General features: G+C 52.7%; 1 protein-coding gene across 1 annotated transcript; it reads right to left on the minus strand.

Annotated features, from left to right (window-relative positions):
* Positions 1-570: 570 nt before the first annotated feature.
* ISM2 (isthmin 2) lies at positions 571-21,127 on the minus strand. The gene is made up of 6 exons (XM_066552037.1): positions 20,837-21,127; positions 6,767-7,027; positions 5,889-6,264; positions 4,961-5,101; positions 4,398-4,475; positions 571-3,939 (listed from the first exon to the last, which is right to left on the minus strand). The coding sequence occupies exons 1-6, from the start codon at positions 20,975-20,977 to the stop codon at positions 3,422-3,424; spliced, it is 1,515 nt and encodes a 504-aa protein (XP_066408134.1). The 5' UTR covers positions 20,978-21,127; the 3' UTR covers positions 571-3,421.
* Between the last annotated feature and the right edge of the window lie 939 nt (positions 21,128-22,066).

Genomic DNA, 22,066 nt, shown 5'->3' on the forward strand with positions numbered 1-22,066 from the left:
CAGGAAATAGGTGGAAACACCAAAAGCTTGGAAGTGTTTATGATTTACACACTAAAATAACAGCAACAAAAAGTTGTATCCCTAGAAAGCTTTGCAAACCCCCCTGCTATAATTAGCTGCTGGCTCTGGAGGTGGTTTGCCAAATCAGTTTTTTAGCTGGGATGATGCTGGGGTATTTTTCCCCCTGCTGTGGTGTGCTGGATCATCAGCCAGTACCCAGCTCTGGCCAGGCTGACCATGGAATAAAACCCAAGGTCAGGGCTAGGGCACAGGCAATGCATTTGCTTCTCAGCACTGACCCTGAGGGTCTTCTTGTAGGAGGCTCCCTTCCCTGAAAGCAGAACTTCACATATCCCATGGGCTCCAGATAGTCTTTCTTACCTGTGACTTTTGCAGTCAGACAACTTCAAATGCAAACATAAAGGGAAGGAAGCAAAGCCACCAGGGCCCCAGCTAGGGCTGGGAACCCAAGAGAGACAGTGTTAAACATAGCATCATCCCTCTCAACCAAAACAAATAGCAACACATGTTTCAGTCACAACTGAATGACATCAGCATGACATATACATATATAAAGTGCTTTATTGCAGCATCAGATTAAAGAATTCTTCTCTGTGAAATTTTGTAGGAATAAAAGACATTTTATATATATATTATATATATAAAAACCCAATAAACTTAAGGAGTGAAAGCTTAGAGATTCATTACTTAAATAGCAGTGGGCTGAACAGAATCTTTGATGGATATAAAAATAAACGCTTGCTTAATGTCTACTTTTCTCACGGTGTTCTGCAGAGCCCCACGGTGAGTAAGGTGCTTGTATGAGGAACAACAGTGCCTGTTTCTCATGCTCCAGTTCGTGCCTGTATTGTCCAAAACACAGAGGCAGTAAAGCAGAACAGCTACTTGGCTCTCAACTAGCTTTTGTGGGGACGTCAGGGAACGGGGGAGTATCAATGCAAGAAAATTTTTTACTTGCCCTTGAACAGGAACTCCAGTTCCTACAGAAATTACAAGTTTTTTTTCTGGGGGTTAGACTGGTTGACATAGCCAGAGTAAAGAGGAGCGTAAAAATCCTGGATAACACTCTCACTGTAAGAGCACATCCTTAGAGAGCAGCCAGTCTAACAAACAAATTGGCTGAGCTTTTGCAAGCCTTCTTCAAGAAAGACTGTTTGTAAAAGTCCTGCTTTCATGCTTGGGTCCAATACTGAACACTAGGCATGTTCAACAGGAGGTTCTTTAAAGAAGTCTGCACTGATGGTAAATAAACTCCACTGGGAGTTTGGTGAAGTTAATGATGGTATATGGCATGCAAATGGCAACATGCTCTGCTGAATGACTGCAGCTCACAAGCTCATCCTTCCATGGCTTCAGACACTCATGGCTTCATTTGCTTCCATGTCTCTTGCTGAGGCTCCTTGGCTCCCAGAACCAAGCCACCAGATCACTGTGACCCCTCCTGACCACCTCTGTATGACCTACCTCTTTGCCAAAAACTAGTGAGTGAATGACCATCTTGGCCAGGGAACATGCAGTGATCATGGAAATGTTCCAAGGTCTCCATCCATGATTATTTGGTTCTCTTCCTTCTCACCATTTACAGAGCACTGGTCATCTCAGACTTCATGTCTGTTGGGAAATGGATGATGTCTGCCTGTATTTTGATAGAACCCATATCCAGACTCTAGGGATACAAGGGTGCAATAATAGTTGAGTAAGAATAATTCAGTGATAACTTCATTAATACTTTTGTTTTACCAGCTATGAAGTCTTAGGTATGGATGACCAAGGATGCAATATTCTATCAGTAACCAAGGCAAATGGATCAACATACACGCAACAGATACAAAGACACCCCCAGAAAGGCTCCCCAAAGAGCTTTCAGACCAAGAATATTCACTGAGGCTGGAGAAAGCTCCTGTAAAAAGGACAGACAGTACAGGATGGTCAACTAAGGACCTCTGCAACCAGTTTTTTCATTCAACAGTGCCCTGCAGAAGTACATGGAGTAGCTAGCAGCCTTGCATGAAACCTCTAGAGTAGAAATGACTCTATTCTTCTTTATGTGTGCTTGACTTTTATTTCCCCTGATGTATAAAATTTCTTAAATAAAAGCTATAAATTTTCTGCCAGTTCAGCAACTGAATGTCCAGGGACAAAGGTGCTCAGCCTAGTTTCTCTGCAGAAAAGCTTCCAAAATATGCTGGGAGACACTGCCACGGACCTGTGAAAAGCTGAATAAAACCCAGGCAAGATCAGTGTCAAAAGAGAGCATCACGATCCCTGATCTGTGGACACCAGGTATTGACATTATTAGCACATGTGTCTTCCTCCTCTGGAGCCACACTTATGAGCGAGCCCGCGGGGTCCATGGCTCAGTTTGTCTGGGCTGCCTCCAGGTGGGGACCTGAGCAGACACAGACTGGAGCAGCTGGGGACATGAGCAGACTCAGCACAGAGCAGGGCTAGCTTGGCTCAGTGCTTTTTGCTCCTCACCAGCAATGGCATGAGCAGTGGCCGAGGTGCCTCCTGCCCCTGGCAGGGCTGTGAGTGGGAAACACAGGACTTTCTTTTGGGCTGTGTCACAGGTGCTCCTGAGACCCTCTGGGGACTGCCAAGGGGCCAAAGCCTGGCAGAGGGCTAGTGCTGTGACTTGCACAGATGCTACCACCCTGTTCCTCCCAGAACCACAGCAGAGGGGCTGAAATGCACACAAGGTGGTGTCTCCATGGTGACCTCCTCTGAGGTCCACCCATGTGTAGCTTTGGCAGCCAAAACCCTGGTGCCTAGGCAATCTTGCCAAACAAGCCCAGGCAGCCAGTGCCCCTCCAGCCCACTTCCCCAGACCCACAGACCCATAATCCTTTCCCTGTTCCTTCCCAACCATGCATGCACAAACCCAAGGATGGGGGGCCTGGCTCTGTATGCCTGGCTGGAACAGCCCTGCACTCTCTAGGAAGACCTATCCCCAGTTCCAGACGTAAAACAGGGCAGGTGTACAGACCAGAGCAGGCAGCGATGCCTGCAGCAGCTCCTCAGGTGTGGTCTGAAGCCAGCAGGAGCTGAGCCCTCTTCAGCCTGTGCTCAGCTTTCAGGCTGCATTGGAAGGTCATAGAGAACAAAAGCAGACAGGAGCAGCCCCTTGTTCCCTTTATACCTCCCAGCCCCTGCTGCTTTCCACATGCCAGGCCAGGAGCCCTGGACTGCAGGACTGCCCTGGGTGGCACGGCAGGGCTGCACCACAATAACCTCCAGCATCCTCAGAAATCGGAGGAGACTCCTCTGAGGGGATGAGACAGGCGGCGCATCCTCCCCGTTTTGCCTGGCACCACTGAGGAGCCCACGAGCAGGGCAGGGTTGGCCAGGCTGCGCAGGGACACAGCCAGTGGCAGTGGTGGCCCCTTTGAGAGTGGCTGTGCTAGTACTCCTTGGCCTCCTGCAGCTGGGACAAGTACTCCTCCTCGGCGGGGTTGTCGGCACAGCGCTGGCCATTGTTGGGGGGCCGGACGGCGTGATAGCGGCTCCAGTCCCCCTTGCAGAGGATCCAGGGCAGCATGTCCACCTTGTAGTGCAGCTCCGGAGAGAACTCGGTGCTGATGAGGTTGGGGACACCGGCGCCCTTGCCGCGGGTGATGAGGCGGGTGTGCTCGTCGTAGCAGCAGTGCTGGGCAGCCAGCGTGGTGCTGTCCAGGGAGAGCATGGAGCGCAGGCAGAACCGCGCCGTGGGCTTGTAGATGTCCAGGCGCTCCTTGGGCCCGCTGGCGTCCCGCCATCGGAAGCTCTTGCCCCGCTGCTCATCGCGCAGGTTGACGGCGCTGTAGACGGCCTCCAGCGGGTAGGAGCAGGGGCAGCTGGGCAGGTCCGTCAGCACCTTGCTCAGGTACTTGGTGAGGAAGTCGCTCTTGCAGTTCAGCCACTTCTCACAGCTGTCCACCTCTGGGGAGGGTACCAAAAGGGTGAGGGCATGCACGCTCTGCACCCCACTTTACCCGGCAGCCATTCGCCTAAAGCCATGCCAACACCGCCAGCAGAGCCTGCAACCCACAGGCAGGAGCAGCCAGGCTCCTGGGACGAGCTGGAGCCAGCACCACCCCCAAGGCAGTGACAGAGGAAAGGGGTTTTGTGCTGGCAACATTCCCCTATGGGAGAGGGCACGTGGCAGGCTGGCTTTAGCCACTGAACCTCCAAGCTGTGTCCTAGGAGGGCTGCAGGAGCAACTGGGTTTCCCAGCATGACCACTGAAGCCTGCACATGGCAGTGGTTTGGGTGACTTAGGTCTGGACACCAGACACAGGACCCCTTGGCTGAACCCTGAACCCTCCCCACCAGCCAGCTACAACCTTCCCAAGGTCTGTCACTGAAGCCCCCAGTGCAAAGCAGAGGCAGAGGCTGACCTGAGTTGAACAGCTCTGTGGTGTTGTCGCTTTTGAAAGGTGTCTCCTCTGTGGGGAAGACCATCTCTCCTTCTGCTCCTTGAGACAAAAAAAAAACAAAACAAAGAACCTGGCTGAACACGGGAGGAAAGGTGATTTTTCCCTCTGTATGTGCACCAGACACCACTCATCTCCCAGCCCCTCTCCTGCCACTTTGGTAACATGACCCTGTGACTGGAAGGAAGGGCCAGCAGCAAGACTGGCCCAGCAGAGGCTGTTAGTTATGTAAATCCCAGTGGATAGAGCTGGCTCTCAACATGCCTCTCAGGAGAGGTTTTCAAGCTCCCAGTATGAGAGAGGTGCAAGAAGTCACACACCAAACTTAATGGCAGCCCACACAACTGCCCATGGAGCCATGAAACCCAATCATAGCTTCTCTGGGGAAACAAAGCCCCCTGGTCATTAGCCCTGACCACATTAAACATAACTAATTCTTGAAGCATGAGCAATGCCCAGCCTCCAGCAGTGGGCCAGCCCACATCAAAGTCAGACAGTAGCCAAGGACTGTTCTGGCAGGGGCTCACCAGGGCAGTGTGTCAGATCACAGGTCCTCGACTCTGTCGCTGTGCAGGCATAGCCACAGGAGCGGGTCCTCTTCTGGTTGCCACTGCCACAGGTGATGCTGCAAGGGGACCATGGGCTCCACTCCTCCTCATCTTCATAATCTGTGCACAGCAGGCAAGAGGCAGAGAGTGGCAGATCTCAGCAAACCTTTAGCAGCAGGGGAGACAGCAGCCACCTGGGACCTCCCTCAGCTCTGCCTCCATCCCTGAACAGGGACAGTGCTGCCTGGGGCACACGGAGGTGCCCAGCCAAGCAGTGCCAAGGGCCAACCCCATCCTCACTGCCAACCCCAGGCAGGCAGCCCTGAGCAAAGGCTCTCATTCTCACAGCTTTGCTCCCAGTCATACCAACACAAACAGGTATTGCTGCCCACCCCCACATGGCCTAGCACACTGGTCATGATGCTGAACACCGATATTAGCAAGGCTGGCTGGTTTTGGGGTCACGGCCAGGAAGCTGCAGGCAGGAGCTGCTGTGGTGCCCCAACCCATCTGCCCACTAGAATCTGCCATCTCTGCAGCTCCTCTCCTGGGGGGAACCCAGGTCTGTGGAAAAGGCTGCTGGCACTGATGTCACTACAGGGACCTGAGTCAATGGCAGCAGCACTTGCCATTAAACATTTATACTGTATGTCTGATCTGAGCATGCCTTCGCTAGAGCCCATGCTCCAGTGTGACTACATGCAAGGACAATTCCTGCTGGGACACTGGCATGTCTGACTGCTGGCAGCCCCAGCCGAGTGTGCTGGCCTTTATCCTTGGCATGCCTGCTTATTTTGTAAGTAGGAGCTGAGCACCAGTGATCCCTGGTGCAGGGCTGCAGGCCAGGCAGGACAGTGCAGACCTGCATTGCTGGTCTGCAGGGCAACTGCATGTGCCAAGAACTCACCGTAATTGTATTTTTCCTTATAGATCCAGTTTTTCTGCCCCGGCCATCGCTGGTCCCAGTTACCACCTACTCCACTAAGCATGGACTCCTCCTCCTCATAATCTGTTGTGTAATCTTCCTCTTCATCATCATCCTCTTCTTCTTCTTCCCTGTCCCCTACATCCAGGTTGTCATCCTCTTCCTCCTCTTCCTCCTCCTCTTCATCTTCCTCCTCCTCCTCCCCCTCAGCAGGGTCAGTGTATTCCCAGAAGAGGGGCCAGAATAGGTCCTTGTGAGACAGCCACTCAGAGGATGTCAGAGACCAGTCATTGCTTGTCTCCTTCAACAAGTCCATCTCCATCTCAGCCTGAGGATCATCCACCACTTCAATGGTTACCTGGTGGGCAGATATGAGGCAAGGCAGTGGGCTGGGGCACAGCCCTTGGACAGACCCACCAGACCACGCCCTGGCTCCCAGCCCAAGCAGCCACAGACACTCAGGGCTGCAGGACTGTATGAGGAGCACAAATGGCATCTTCTCACCCAGAGGGACTGAGCAGGGACAGAGTGGGAAGCACAGGGTGGCTGGTAGTCACCCACAGGGGCCAACGCCACCCTCAGAAATTGAGAGGTCCCCCATGTAAGGATGGTTTACTCCTGCTCTATGAAGAAGGGGTGGGAAGGCCAGGGGAAAGGCTCTGAGCAAATTCCTCAGTCGAGGAGCTTCTCCATGCCAGCTATCTGCAGCAGGTAGTCACCAAGAAAACAGATGACAGAGGCCACACAGACCCTGCTCATGAGATCTTTTCTCTTAAGGAACCAAATGAGGCTGGAGAGCACCACTTTCACCACAGCACTCACCCACATCCCCCCGTGGCCCTCCCAGACCCACTCCCCACCTGGATGTTGGGGTTCTGGGCACTCAGGTCCACGTTGGCCAGCCCTGGCAAGTTCTGCAGGTCCAGCATGAAGGGCAGGCTCTCCTCCTGGCCAGCAGCACTGGGCTGGGGCAGCACAGGGCTCCTGGCAGCCTGCTGAGCCAGCCCTCTGCGCCTGTGCCGGCGCGGGCCAGCCTGCCCGCTGCGCCGCAGCCCCCGCGCCCTGCCCGAGGGGGACAGCTCCTCGTCCCCTGCTGAGCGCGGGCTGGATGACGCTGACACCTGCACAGGGAAGAGTCACAGAGAACAGCTCTTGATGGTGCTGGTGCAGGGCAGGGAGCAAACCACCACCCAGCAAAGACAGATCTGGTCTCCTGCCCCAAACAGTTCCTCCACCCCATCTTACTGCAGCATCAGGAGAGCAATTAATATGTTAATCAATCAAGTTGATGCCAAGTGCCCTGTGCTGTGCCAAGGCTCAGTTCTGCTGCACCTGAACCTACAGGTCTATTCAGACTGGTACTTCCCAACCTCATGACCACCCTCCCTGCACCCCTCTGCTGTCCCATTGCCCATCTTGTCTGGCTTTCCACTTCTCACTCTCCCTTTTTAGCTATTTCTCAGTCCCTGGAAATGGGTTAACAGCGAGGGTTGCTTCTGGTCACAGAGTTACCACAGATCATGTTGAATACTTTTATACATTTATATAAAAAGTTTACTACCAGGGCTTTATGACAAAGGGGAACACCTCACCCAAATATGTTGTTCTGTGGTACTGGTATTAGGGCAGATGACTTCAAGCAGCACAGGTTTAATTGAAATTTCTGATGGTACCCAAAGGCAACCAGAAAGACGGAAAGAAACTGCTGGCAGATATAACCCAGCTACCTTTAGCTCTTTGGTAAAGGGAAGATTCTCAGCCAAACAAGTCAACAAAACCCACTTGTGAGTGCTGCCAGTGGCTCTCAGTGCTGCTGCTGCCACTCCAGGGGCACATGGCTAGCCCTGCAGTCCCAGGAGGAGCAGGGCTGGCAGACAGGGAGCCCTGCCCGAGAGGCAGCACCAGCCAAGGACTGCGCTTGCCCCAGTCCCATGTTCCCCGTCCTGCACTGGCAGCACAGAGCAGCGTGACTCCAGGGGCCAGCAGGCTCCAGTGTGCCCACGAAACCCGAGACGGGAACAACTGGCAAAGCCCCCCCGAGGCACGGGCGTCCTTGGGAAGGTCTGCAGGGCCCCGCAGCTCAAGGCTGAGAGCAGAGGTGCCCGAACTTCCAGCATCTCCGTCAGTGTCTGCCTTTTCTGGCTGCCCAGCTGAAACCCCCCTTTGTTCCCAAGCTCTCACCCTTCGCACCAGCCCGGCCGAGAGCCGTGGGATTAACGAAGAGCACGGAGTGCCCCCTCCCCACAGCCGGGCGGGGGGGACGCAGAGAGGCATTTCTACCTGCAATTAGAGCCAGATGGTTTGGGGAAGGACTCCCCTCCCTTTCATCCTGATCACTGGAGCACTTCAAAGGCAGCTGGAGCCTAGCCAGACTCTCATGAGCGCACACAGCCCGTCCCCAGCCCTGTCCCTCTACATCAAAGCCCACGATCCCTCCATCCCCGGGGGAGGGAAAAGAGCAGCAGGGACGCTGCTGGTCCCTTGGCTGCTGCCCAGGGCAGGCTGAACGCAGGGAAGGGCCGGTGACAGACTCCACCAGATGGGCCCTGAGCAGAGAGGGCTGCAGAGAGGACAGAATCTGTGCTACCCAGAGTCCTCCCTGGCCTGGAGGACTCCTGTGGCACTGCTGGTAGCAAACCTGAGCAGAAAGACCCCTCTGCACACACCTTTCCCTCCCAGCTCCCCCTCTGTCCCCATCCAAACCACAGTGGTCTGGGGAAGAATTCATGGGAATGATGCCTGGCTCTCTCTCAGCCTAGTTCCCAGTGCCTTAGCCCCTTGCTAGGCCTACTGTCATGTCCCAGGAATCCTTGACAAGAAGCAAGGAGCCCAGGTGGAACAAAAACAGCAAAGGGGGCTGAGCAGACAAACATAGCCATGTCCCAGTGCTGGCTGCACAACACTGCCTGCTGTGCGGGGTTTGCTGCCAGCTGCACATGCCCAACACAACCCCTGCACAAGAGACTGGCAACAGCCAGGAAAGGCTGGCTTTCCTGCCTAATTTGCAAAGAGCTTATTGGGCTGGGTGAGGTCGTGTCACACACAGCCCAAATTTAATACACATGGAAAGTGAGGTCTCCTCTAGCAACAAGATCTGAGCTCACCCAAGGACACCAGAGCAAGCAAGACAGGAACAGACTCAAAGTCTCCAAATTTACACTCAGTGCCTAATTCAGATTTTACGCCCAAACAAGCTCAAGAAATTCAGAGTACTGTTCCCACAGGGAAAATGTAAAACTGCTCCAGAAGAACTGGCTGCAAAAACATTGCAGGGCAAACAGAACTCCCTCAGCTCCCAGATACTCTGGAGGCATAAGAATGACAGGGGTGGCCACCCGGGATGGCCAAGAGCCTTTCAGCAATGGTCACTACAACGTACCACCCAAAACTTCCCTCCCGTTGGCATCTGCATCACTCTAAAGGCTTGCTGGGTTAAAATCTCTCCCTGCATCAGATGTCCCTCCTGTCTAAGGCTCAGTGCCCTGCCCCAGACAGTCAATCAATGGATTTAACAAGCTCTTAGAAGGCCCAGGACTCCCTCCAGGTGAGAACATCCATGGCATGAGATGTGTCTTCTCCAAGTCATCAAGGGTCCCCTGACAGCCACACGAGCACCACCTGAAGTTTGCACCCCTGCTGCATGACACCCACCCTCTCCTCTGCACTGTCCAAGGAGTAACTGGATAAAGCCACCAAGGATGGAGCTCAGCCACTGCAGTGGGCTAAGGGAAGAGAAGACTTTGCTTGTCCAGAGGGAACACTCTATTCCCTGCTCTCTGTAGAGCACAGGAGAAAGCCTGCAAACCATTGGAGAGCTCGTCATCATCAGCAGCTCCCTTCTCCTTCCACCCCCATGGAAGCAGAGTGCAGCGCTGGGGAGCCATCAGTGTCTTCCAGCCGACTTCCAACCTTCTCCTGCAACCAGCCAGCACCAAGCAAAGGAAAAAGCTGAACAAGGAATTGCCACAGCTGTTCCTGCTTACACTTGGCATATCCTACCTGGCTGGAATAAGGGCAGGAACCTGAGAGAAACTCTGGGGCAGCACTCAGGAAAGAGCATGGAATTTCCCTTTGTGAAGATCATGTTTTGACTGAAGGCTGTAAGCAGGATCATACCTGCCTACCTACCAGCCCAGGAGCCCTTCCCACATAATTCAGGCTGTCCCACATGTAGGATTGACCACTGAAACACCTTGAGGCACAAGCTTAGAAGAGAAGTTTGGAAGGGGAAATAACTCATTAGCAATTCACCCCAGTGTCATGCCTACTTTGTACATAACATGGGCAACAAGATGTGTGGAAAAGGTGTGGGAAAAGGCCACACATCATTGCTCTAGAGGCCAAAAGCTGACATTTTTCCATTTCTACTCCATACACCTCTGTAAGAATTGCTCAAAAATCTGGAGATGATGAAGAGAACAGCCACAAAAACATTTCAAGGGATGGAAAGTCTTGTACAAGTCTTGTACAAGTCTTTTCCAGTGAAAGACTTGTACAATTCAATTTGTTTCTCATGCTGAAAAAAGAAAGCAATGACTCAGTTTGCCAGTTCTTTAAGGCAGTAATCCATCAGGCACCAGAGACTATAATCCAGAACAGAAACACATAATAGGAAGCAATGTGCCCAAGTCAAAGCCAAAAAAATTTAACTGAGGAATAAGGATCATGCTTTTAATGCCATAGGTAATTAACCACAGGAACAATTAAAAAGAAAAGTGACAATTTTTCTTGTGGAGACTGCCAAACCCACATGACTGGGCTCAACACATGAGTACTGCAACTGCACTAGGGAAGAAATTCAAGGCTCTAGTAATTTCTTCTGCTCTTAAAATTTGTGATTTTGCTAGAAATGTCTGTAAGGCTTTGAACTAAATCTGGATTAAGGAAACAAATGTCCAATGTTCATGTGCTGCAGCTCTTACTATTAGAGACATGACATTTCAGTTTAAAACCTGGAAACATCATCAGACTAGTTCCTGTGCTGTACTGCACTTTGGCAACCAGGGACACCACCACCCTGCCACTTACACAAGCACAGGTACTTGTCCCTGCAGCACGTTCCTCAGCCTCCCTGCAGGAGCTGCAAGCTGCCAGAGCACCCAACAGCAGTGCTCTTTGTAACTACACAGACTGCTGAGCAGAGCTGCCCCTCATCATGGGGTTACACCAATCCAAGCACATTTGAGAGAACCCCCCTGGCAGTGAAGCACTGCTAGAGCATCAGCAGCCAGTGGAGCAAGCAAGTCACCAGCACAGGACAAGCTCAGAGGATGCAGCTTCTACCCGCACCTATCCCAAGCCAATTATCGAGCACATAAACTCATTCAACTTGAACCAAGGAAACCTGTGCCCACGGCAGCCAGATCAGAGGCAACATTGAGGCTGTGCTTTGGGCTTGTTAACACTGCAGTGAAGAAAATGACGTATTTGCTAAAGGCCGGTATCACACTGAGCTATAATTATAAGGAATGAGGGCTTTTGTTGCTTAATCATTACTGCTTGTGTTAGGTTTCCTTTGAACAGTTTTACCATGCTGTATTGAAACAAGAAACCACCAGAAGAACTATTGATCTTTTCCTGAATAGACCTTCCTTCCCTTTCCCCAAAGCTTTCCAACATTATTTTAAAATCTGTCTGTTGCAAACTTGCCCACTTATGAATTAGTCAAGTACAATTTTTTTTAACCATAAAACTTTTCTTTTTATATTTACCTAAATGAGCTGCAAGGATCTGGAGAAAGTATTAAAAAATTATCTTTGGACTGAAACTGGGTAGGAACAACTCCAGAGTAGGATTTTACTATAAAGCCATACTATAAAGCTATGGAAGTAGAGAAGGCTGGTTGGTTGCATTAGAAGGAAGCCCAGCATGTCTGGGGTTAGCTCTGGGGCTGAAGTTTGCAGAAAGGCCCATGACAGTTTTTGCTGGTGGGATGGGGAGAAAGGGAGGTTTTTCTAATGCTAACAGGTAACACTGCTGTCTCTTTAAAATAAAGTAAGGTTGAACAGCAGGGTGATCACCAGGAACAAATGCAGTGTGCCATGATGCCTCCCTCCCATAGAACCTGCTTTCTCCTCTATGAGGCACTGCCCAAATAAAGGGCTTTTTTAGCCCAGCCAGCAGAAACCCCCATGGCCTCCTGAGGGCTGTAGTTTGATCCTCCTGGCTCATAAGCCATCTACCAGCACATAACCTGTCTACTGGCAGGCTTTCAGCCAGATGGAAAATCCATGGGACGCACATTAGGCAAGTGACCTCTGCCATCCACCAGCTCATCACCCACTTAAGGGATTTCCCAGAGCCCTGTCAGAGCACAGCATCTTCTAGAGGTGACAAGAGCTGGGTGGGTACCTACCAGATAACAGGGAAGGCAAACAGGCCGCTCAGTTCCTGCTACTGTCTGTAAGACCTTCTGAGCCACAGTCCCAGCCATCAGATCCAACACGTTTAGACTTACAGGCAGGTGGCTTAGCAGGAGCTGTCACTCAGGATTTTGACATGTGAGCTCTGGAAGATCTGCCAGAGGTAATTTAAAGAAGTTAAGATCTCCAATTGCCTCCCTCTTCTTGTGCTCTGGGTTACACTCCTGCCCACAAAGGGGCTGTGGCACAGGTGAAGAGTAGAACTGAGACTTCCCAAACGCTGTACTATATCCCCTCCACCTCAGGATCAGCTTACATGGGTGCTGGGAGGGGTGTTATTGGTGTTTGGTTTTGTTGGTTTGTTCTTTTCTTTTAATAAAGACTCCCTTTAGGTTTTAGGAGAGTTCTACAAGTGCTCAAGGAACAGACAAGGCACTTGATTATCATGCTTACGTGGGCAGATCCTGTTTATGACAGACCAGCAGGAGCCAGCAGCAAACTGTGGGCTGCACAGATAATTATTATGCCCTCATGATTATAATTTTCATTCAGTTATCAAAATACTTCAGATCATATGGTATCACTTTCTTTTCTAACTAGCTTCATTCCAACTGTCTTGGGTAGGGAGCTGCAGGAGGCAGCATCAAAGGCTTCCTCATGTTTCACATTTATTTTCATGTCTCACAGTTGCAACAACTGTAATCTCAGAACTCTTTCCAAGGTCGGTGACTCAGTTGCCCCTGAGGCACAGCCAGCCCTGGAGCAGAAGACACCACAGCACAGCACGGAGAAGCAGCAGCACGCAGCACCATGAGGAGCAAGGACACAGCATAGCTGACTTTGTGCAAGACCAAAAATGAGGAGGTCGTCCAGGCTACTGAGAATGCTCCTCACCATGGATCCCACTGGCACAGCCCAGCCCCTCTCACCAGTCGGCTCTCCTGTGGGTGTGCTCATGAGTAACCTGCCCAGGGAGTCCTCGCTCCCCTGTCACCTGTGACACAAGGAGGAAAAGCAGCAGCCTCGTGGCCTTTCACCTCACCATGCCAAGCTGCTGACCTCCTCACGCAGATCATGGTAGTTTCACCGGCAGATGTTTCTCTACCATAAACATCTTCTCCTGTTCAACACTGAGAAAAATTTCTTTGTCTGCAAGGCTCCCATCTTGCAGACAAAGAAATGACACACTCCTCGGGTGGCCTGTGGCCAGGCCAGGTATACAAGGGGGTCTGCCATGCTGTACTCAGAGAAGCTCTCAAGAAGGTTCACCACAGCTCAGCTCCTTCTCCCCTCCTGCCCCCAAGGGGAACTGGTCTCCTTTCTACACAGATGAACCAACCACACAGGCCTTGGAGTGGAGGAGCTGGAGCATATCCTTGGCAGTGCTGATACATCCCAGCACAGCAGATGGGGCTGTCCTCGCACCAGAGACCCTGCCCAAGCACACAGGTCCCAGGGGACAATTCTTGATGGGTGGTGCCTGCTGCAAGGACACAGCTGGTGGCAGGGCACCCACTACCTGAAGATCCTGAGACTTTGGCTCAGTCATGGGTACGGGAGCAAGGCCTCCACAGAGATTGCATGGAGAGGTCCCCAGAGAGATGAACAGACACATCCACATCCTCTGGTGCTCTCTGGCAAATGCTCCTGCTAGGGCACGTGGTTTCTGCTAAGATAGTTCAGCAGTAATACACATAAGCTCCCAGTGCATCAGAGGGAGTCTAGAACAAGCTGCTAACTTGTTCCAGCTCTAAACCCCATGTACTTCAGTAACCATTAACTTGTTCCAGCTAAAGATCTGCATTTGCTAGTCTGCACACCATAACTCTCCCACTGCTCCAGCTGCTGCTTCCTTGCCTGTCACAGCCCAGGCAGAACTGCAAAAGGAAGAAAACCCCAAATAGTGCAAAGCAGGTGGAGAAACTGACAGGACCCGATCAACACCAGCCTCCCCCTGCCGGCTAGAAGAGGTGGGGAGGGAATCACAGGCAGGAGGGAGTGCAGGGGACCCCTGCTCCCCTTGTCCCACAAAGGGTGCACAGACTGCCCCCTCCATGCAAGCAGTGGGGCAAGGAATGCAGCCAACCATACAAATGCAAATCCACCTGGGATCCCTTCAACAGCAGACAAAATGGGCACCTGGGCTCACAAAATGAGCCAGACTTGGAGTATCAGTATGCCCTGCACAGGAAGGGATCCAGGCAGGGATGCTGCATCTCGTCCTCCTGAAGGGGCAAAGCTGGGATGACTCCGAGCCAGCAGTCCCTGCCCCAGGTGCTTGGCTGCAGCTCCCCAGCCTGGGGTCAAGCTCAACTCCCCTCCCAGGCAGCTTTGATTTTAAGGAGCCAGCAGCCTTAGCATGTAATAAAACCACATTGTCTGCAAGGGGAAGGTGTTGGGAACTGCATATGAAGATATCTGTACAACATCTTGTTTCAATGGAGGTGCTCATGGTATGGCACAGTGCAGCTGGAATTCCCTGTGATTTTGGCTGTTGTGGGAATGGCTGCAGGTGAAGGGGAGGGCAGGGAGGATAGCAGGAGGAAGTGCCAAAGTGTTAAGGAAGAGATGACATCCCAGGGGAGGCAAAGATAGGTTGATTTTCCACATGGGGCACTCCCACAGCACCTCCAGGCCACCCAGCAAACACTGCCTCCTCAGCCAGCAGCACCTGGGGCTCAGGGGCTGGGAAAGAGCCGGGGCTGCCTTGCTCACTCTAGGCCAGAGCTGCAAGCTGGGGTGGAAGGGGCTCACCTGAAGGCCATGCCATGTGCCAGCCTCCTCTCTTGGTTTGGGACATGTTCCCACACATGCCTTGCAGCCCGAGTCCTGAGTGCTAGATAAGAGCCTGAAAGACCAGGCCAAGCACCAGCTCCTAATCCAAGACGAACCCATGCATCACCACCTCTTCCCTGCATCAGGGATGCTTCCTGGCCATCTGCAGCCAGGTCTCTACCCTGTGCCTGTCTTGTGGTGCCAGGGGAGAGCAGAAGGCAGCAATTGACTGCATTTTGTTCCTTTGAAGTTCTATCCTTGCCCTAGAGACTAAACCAACCTGAACCCCAAGAGGCATTGGTGCCCTTCGTGCCAAGGCCCACCTAGGACTCAGAGCCAGGCAGGTCACCATAGTTTTGGTGTCTTCATCTCATAAGTCCTGAGATGAAAGTACATCTCAAAGAACTTCTCAGAAAAGCCCCCAGAGTCCCTACACTGAAGGAACATGGAGACACTGAATTGCTTGGAAGCAACACCATGCAGCCACATAAAAGCATCAGGCTGCCCAGTGAAGGTTCCTTGAAAAAACATTCTACCAAAACAAACAAACAAACAAAAAATAGTCCTTACACTGCATTTTTGCAAGCTTCTGTCTGAAACAAATCCGATCTAACACTGAAATATGCTGCAATCTCTTCCTTGCTCCAGTATACTCTACAAAACCTGAGCCTCTGGCTGATAAATTTGCTTTGAAGGAGCTGGACAGCACAGGTACACCTTGGTGGCCTGTCTGCAGCTCAGACTGTCCTCAGGCTCCCCTAAGGGAACTATCAGGCTCCCTGTTTTGAGGATTATTCTGAGAGGAAGAGTACTTACTGCTAATGTGGACCAGTTTTCACTCCCTACCCCTGAAACACTGACAAGAGCAAAGCAGGAATTACTCTCTAGCACGCTCCCTCTATCACCCCACCGGGAGGATCATGGCTGGAGGCAGGATGAGTTCCCCAGTTTGACTGTCTTTGAGGAAAGGGTCTGCACGAGTTGGACAATTTTGGGAACCCAGAGGGAGTGTAGGGCAATACCCTGTGGGGCGATTTGTGGCTAATCTCTTCCCCTTATATGTGCCTTTTACAGGAACCCCTTTGATTAGAACAATGGGAACGCAGCAGACCTATTTGTGCAGTAAAAATGGAAGAAGCCCCCTTGTTGGGCAGCTTCCCTACACCCGGCTCTCCTTTGTTTCTGCTGCTGTCTCAGCCCCAGGGCGGGAGGGTTTTCAACTGTGTTGACTAAGATAATTTGGCACTTCTCAAAAGGAAATTTGCTACAAAGGGCGAAGTACCTCCCCGCGCACAAAGAGCCCCTTTCAGAGCGGAAGGATGCTTCAGTGAACGTTTTGTACCCACAAATCCGACCTCCGCCAAGGACAAAGCCAGGGACAAGAACGCTTAATTGCTGAAGAAATGAAAAGGTAAAAAGCACATCCTCAGGCAAAATGACTCTGCTACTGACACAGCCCGCAGTGGCGGCGGGGATCTGGCTGTGCAGGCAGCCAGCACCGAGGCAGCTGCTCGCTCCCGAGCAGCCCGGCAGGAGCTCCCCGCAGGGCACACACGGGGGACACAGGCTGGAGATCCACAGCAGGCGAGACGGCTCCGGGGACACCGAGATGCTCCTCTTGGCCAGAGCCCCGGAGGAGTCAGGACGGAGCAAGAGCTGGGCGGGAGGCATGGGGCAGCCCCCGCAGACCTCTGTGCCTGTGCAGCCCATCACCCCCGTGCTCTCCCCAAACCAATGTGTCTAGGCTACATTAGGGCTCCCGAATGACAGGGCTACCCCGACTTACAGCCTCCTGACAAACTCCACTCAAGCCCAGCTGAGATTTCTTTAACACTTTTTTAATCTAGGACAGCCACACCACATCACCTTGGAGCTCCTTCACCCTCTGTCTGCTGGTATCTCAGGCTAGGCATCACATCACTGCTATACAATTAATTCTTAAATGATTTTTAATCAGGTGTAGACCTTTAGTTTTACAAGTAGCTTCCTACTGCTTTTGTCACTGCCTGGTTTAACCAGTAAATAATGTGTAGTGTTGTTACTTGTTTCCTTATTTCTCAGGGGCCAGGAGCCAGTCATATCAGGTGCTGCACAAACCCACTGATTTGCAGCCAACTCAGCCTTTATGCTACGCTTGATATTTCTTTTGTTGCCTTCCTTTATCTCTTATCGCAGATGCCAGATTTGCTTTGCTTACAGCCTCAGACCAGGGGAAATCCAATAGCAAGTTCCAGCCTGGATCTGCCCCCTATCCCAGCCCTGCAGTAACATTTGGAGAGTTTGCTGACGTTGCTCTTGGGCTGCTCTCTCAAGAGTGGCTCCCTCCTGCAAAAGAGCACTCACCAAGCCCACCAGAGCTGGACTGGGTGGCCTGGACCCTCCATAAAACACTGCTGGCTTGCTCACCCCATCAGCGCTGAGATGCTCCAACACACCATTCCTGCAAGCACGGTTATTCCAGTGCACAACTACTGAAACTCTTGTGTCAGTTCACACAGATTTAATCACTCTGAACATTTACATTTGTAGCATGACAGTACTGTGGCTGTTTTCTGTTTACCAGAAGAGCACTGTAACTGATTTGTATCAGCTGGAAAGAATCCAAACATCTATTAACAATGTTCAGGGCCAATATTTTGAAATCCAGTCAGTTTATCAAAACATATTTTTCATTTATAGCTCTTGACTTCATAAATAAATGAACCATTAAGTGATGTGATGAGCAGCACCTTGTCTCCACAAGGGACACAACCTTTTCCAAATATTGTTACCCAAATCTGAATAGCCACTTAACTCAGTGCTCCATCCTGCCACATTTCTGCTCACATCAAAGTATGACACATCCAACCTGCAAAAGTGCTTCTTATACCCTTGCTGTACACTTGTCTGCTGTTTCTGAACCCGCCTGCCTTCCCAGGCATCACCAAAAACCTCCAAAGGAGCAGGTACCTTCTCTTGTTAGAGTCAAGTCACAGTTTGGAAAGAAAACTGCCTTTCAATTTTTCCATCCTGACTTTTCAACTTCTAGTCAAATAGGCTGAAGAAAGACCAAAATATTCTCACTACATCTGTTGTTTATGCTGAGCACAGTATAATTTGGGCAAAACTTTGCTGGCCTGTGTCATTGCTAAGACAGTGTAAATACAAGTACTTGCTCCTTTGGTAATGGCTGAAAATACTGGATCCTGACTGAGGTACAGGACTTCAGACATACTCATAAGGCTAAGGCCCAAAAATAAAGCATGTGTTCCCTACATCCTTCCTACAATAATAAGAACACTTTCTATCTCAAAAAAAATACTGAAAAACTTATTTGTTTGATTTTTCTAACCTGTTTTAGTATAGAAGTGCAGCTCTAAGGCTCAGCGCAGATTACAAAAAAACCCATTCGGTTCTAAACCAAGGAAATATGTTATTTGATTTAAACAAAGCCATTAAATTTTAAAAAGTCTAAGTTATGTAATTGCTCAATGGTTTTGATTGTCTATCTGCTCTGCACTGTCATTTCTATTTTTCTTCTCACAGCCCCCTTCATTCTACCCACATCTGTAGGGCATTACCCATAGTGTAACCAATACTCCAGCTGTGGCTGCCCTGCTGCCATAGAGACAGGACGGATCAGTGCTGCAACAGGAACCATCTGTATGTATGACCCAAAATCACTCTGGATTTTTTTTAACCACCATGCTGCTGTGCTTGTGCTCTCTGCTTTAGTTCAAACAGCTGGGCATGACTACTCTCAATTGTCTCCTGCATGCACCAGAAACAGAGGATTTCATCCCAAAACGCAGCCAGCAGACACATGCCAATACCTACTGCTTCCTCCCTGCCATGGGAACTGTGCCCCAGTACTCTGAGGGATGCAGGGTGCACCAACAGACTGCCAGAGGAATCCATTCTTCAGCTTCCTCCTTGCTGCTAACCTCCACCCTCAAACCCTTGCCTGTACTCTTCTCGCATGTTTGTCTTTCTGCAAGAAGCAAAGGTCCCGGGGACAGAGGCGGCGCTGTGTAAGTGCCGTGTGTGATCCTTGGCTGGCCGCACAACGCTCCCCATTCACAGCCATTCACAAACCGCGGCTCACAGCAGCTCACACGCTCTCCCATGGATTTCAGATGTCAGATAAAAAGGAGCCTGAGACTTCACTGCATGGTCCCGTGGTGAGGGCATGCACAACTTCCTAACAGACAGCTTCTCCCTATCCTTGGTCCCTGCCACAGGGCTGCAATACCTTCCTGGATTTCAAGGGTAAATCTCTACTCCTTCTGCAACTGGAGTCTGAGGTCACTCTGCCTGACATTTGTCTGGCAATTGAACCAGCATGTACATCTATAGTTGAAGTTTCGGTAGCAAAGTACAGCACCAACATGATATTACCAGCAGTACAGCACATCATCCCCAGCAGTTCTCTTTGCATCTGCTCAGTCCACACTCCACTCAAAACCATCATCAGGCTTGACTAGTGGTACTTGGCTGGATGCAGCCTGTGCCCTCTCTTGCCCCTTAGCCAAGCATTCATGTGGCAGATTCCCTCCTCACACTTGTGCCCTGGCCTTCCTGCTGGAATGGAGTTTAGTGCATCCAACTGGAGCTGCCAGCATGACTCCTCCACAGAACAGACCCCGTTTTGGCATTAATCTGCAATACGGTGTATTCCCATCACTTTGCACCTCCTCTCCCAGTCTGACTGACACTGGAGATCAAATCTGCTGCTTTCTGTACTGCTGCGTATCGCCAGCGAGGACTGAGCTGCTCGAACTGTCCGGCTCAAAATCCTCCTATCATCACTTTTCTCAATCATTCATTTCACTTACTTTTAGCAGCAGTATTCTTTCAAAGAGTACTTTTTGAACACAGCTCTACTCCTGAATGACTTTTCCTCCAGAGAACAATTTCAAGATGAAAAACAACTTCTTTTAACCACCCAATAGTCTTCCTTACTTCCATCTCTCCCGATGGTTTCTTTTCCATTCCGTTCCTGTCATCCCCATCAGGTCCCACCAGTTGGTTCCCAGTCTGACCAGTCCCTCATCCCCTGCCACGATCCGCTCTCGGCACTGAGCGCGGGCCAGGATCCGGCGCTCAGAGAAGCGAGAGGCGCAGCCCCGGGACATCCCCTCCTCCCGGCCCAGGGGTTCCCAAGGACGCCTGTCCCGGGGGACACTGCCAGGGCCAGGGTGCCGGGACGAGAAGGGAGCATGGCCGCTCCGGAACCTGCCCCAGGAGCAGGTTTCGGAGGGGAAGGGAGGGGAGATGGTGGCTGAAATCTATCGTGTTTCTGGTAGAAGAGATATGGCATTCCTGGCAGGGCACCAGCTGCTAATTTGACTGCAGCCGGACCCCTCTCCCCCACCTGGGATGTTTGCCACCGGAGGCAACGAATCTTCCCGGGCACTGTGTCACGGCACTCGGCCCCGAATTCAGGAAGCCTAAAGCATCCCCTTTCCTTCAGCCTCTGTGCAGTGCAAAGACCTGAGGCTTCCCGAGAATCCTGCAGGCCAGGAATGGGCTCTGTCCCTCAGCGAGTGAGGAAACAGCCATCGATAAGGGGGATGGGGGGCCCTGCTTCTCCCCGCTGCTGCTTCTCTGCCCGGAGCTCTGGGCGGCCGAGCCGCGGGACACGTGTTGGATGCTGCTCCCGTCCGAGATGCACAACTGCCTCCGAGGGAGGGAGCCCCAGGTGCCCGGCTGGCCCCCTCAGCTTTCCCGGGCACGGGAAGGGGTGCAGAGGCTGAGGAAGAGTTCGCCCCAGCACTCTCCCACCTCTCCGTATTTCCCCAAAGATCGCCCTACCTCCGCTAGCTTGGAGCTCCTCTCCTTCGGGGTATTGCTGCGCGGTTTCCCCCTCACGGGTAGCCCTCTCACCGCAGCCAGGAAAGTTGTCAGGAAGACGAATCCGAGGATGAGCACGACTTTCCCTCTAATCAGAGGCATCTCTCCCTTCCTCTCTCCCCACCTCGCACGTCCAGGGCAGGCGGTCCGGCAGCACGCCCGCCGTTAATGCTCCAAATCCTGTCCTCCGAGAGGAGCAGTAAAAACGTAAAAAAATATGTATTTTATATATATAAGCCACGGGAGCCGGGAAATGCGGTGTTCCCCGGGCAGGGGCCGGGGAAGGGTCCGCCGGCCCGGGCCACTCCGCTCCCTCTGATCGCTCTTGCAGTTTGCCGAGCACCTTCCTCTGTCGCGGCTCCCCCGGGTTGCCTGCCGGTACTGATGCTGAAGGGTAACTCTGAAAAGCTTCACAAATGTGTGCGGGGAGGGAGGGAGGGAGAGAGCTTCGGCTCTCCACCCCACTTCCTAATCCTTTCGGCAATCCGATTTCTTTTCCTCCTCTTCTCCTCCCCTCTCCGAGTCACTCCCCGGTGCTGCCGCCGCTCTGCAGGCAGCGCCGGGCACCGGCGGGCGGACGGGAGGCCGCTCGGCGGGGAGAGGCTCCCGCTCGCATGAAGCGCGGTCCAGCCCCTCACGGGCGCCCGCCGCGGCTGCCTGCCCCGGGCACGGCCCCGCCGCGCCCCTGCCCCGCTCGGAGGCTGCCGGCACTGCCAGACCTCCCCCCTCTCCCTCCGGGCGCTGCCCCCTCCGGGGCGCCACCGCCCGCTCCGCTCCTCCCCTCCCGGCAGCTGCATGGCCGGGGCCCGTGGCCGCCGCCCTTCGCCCGGCGGTGCCCGCGGCGCGCTGCCCCCGCGGCGGGCCCGGCCCGGCCCGGCCCGGGGCTCTTTGTTCCGCGCCTCGGCGGCGCCGGCCTCGCACGAGCCCCGCGGCACCGGGCGCTTCCCGCCGGGGCAGCCCCGCCGTCGCAGCGCCCTCCCGGCGGGGCGGGGCGGCCGCGGCCCCGGCGGCTCCGGCCCGGCCGCACGAGGCGGGGAGGATGGAGGCGCCCTGGTCCGAGGGGCGGGAGCGGGGACGCGGCCGGGCAGGGGGCTCAGAGCCTCCCGCCGCGGCCCCGGGGAAAAGAGCTTGCAAAAGCCGCTCCTTTTACCCCTTCTCCGAGCGCCGGGGCTGGGGCCGCTCTGCGGGAAG

Source organism: Molothrus aeneus, chromosome 6, assembly GCF_037042795.1.
Source record: "Molothrus aeneus isolate 106 chromosome 6, BPBGC_Maene_1.0, whole genome shotgun sequence".
Classification (NCBI taxonomy): domain Eukaryota; kingdom Metazoa; phylum Chordata; class Aves; order Passeriformes; family Icteridae; genus Molothrus; species Molothrus aeneus.

What these genes read in the sequence shown, in the direction of transcription:
- ISM2 (XM_066552037.1), bottom strand. Translation starts at nt 20,977, where the DNA reads ATGCCTCTGATTAGAGGGAAAGTCGTGCTCATCCTCGGATTCGTCTTC. An exon ending in GGAGCTCCAAGCTAGCGGAG is followed by an intron (nt 7,028 to 20,836) that starts GTAGGGCGATCT and finishes TTCCCTGTGCAG; the next exon opens with GTGTCAGCGTCATCCAGCCC. An exon ending in TAAGGAAAAATACAATTACG is followed by an intron (nt 5,102 to 5,888) that starts GTGAGTTCTTGG and finishes TGCTGTGCACAG; the next exon opens with ATTATGAAGATGAGGAGGAG.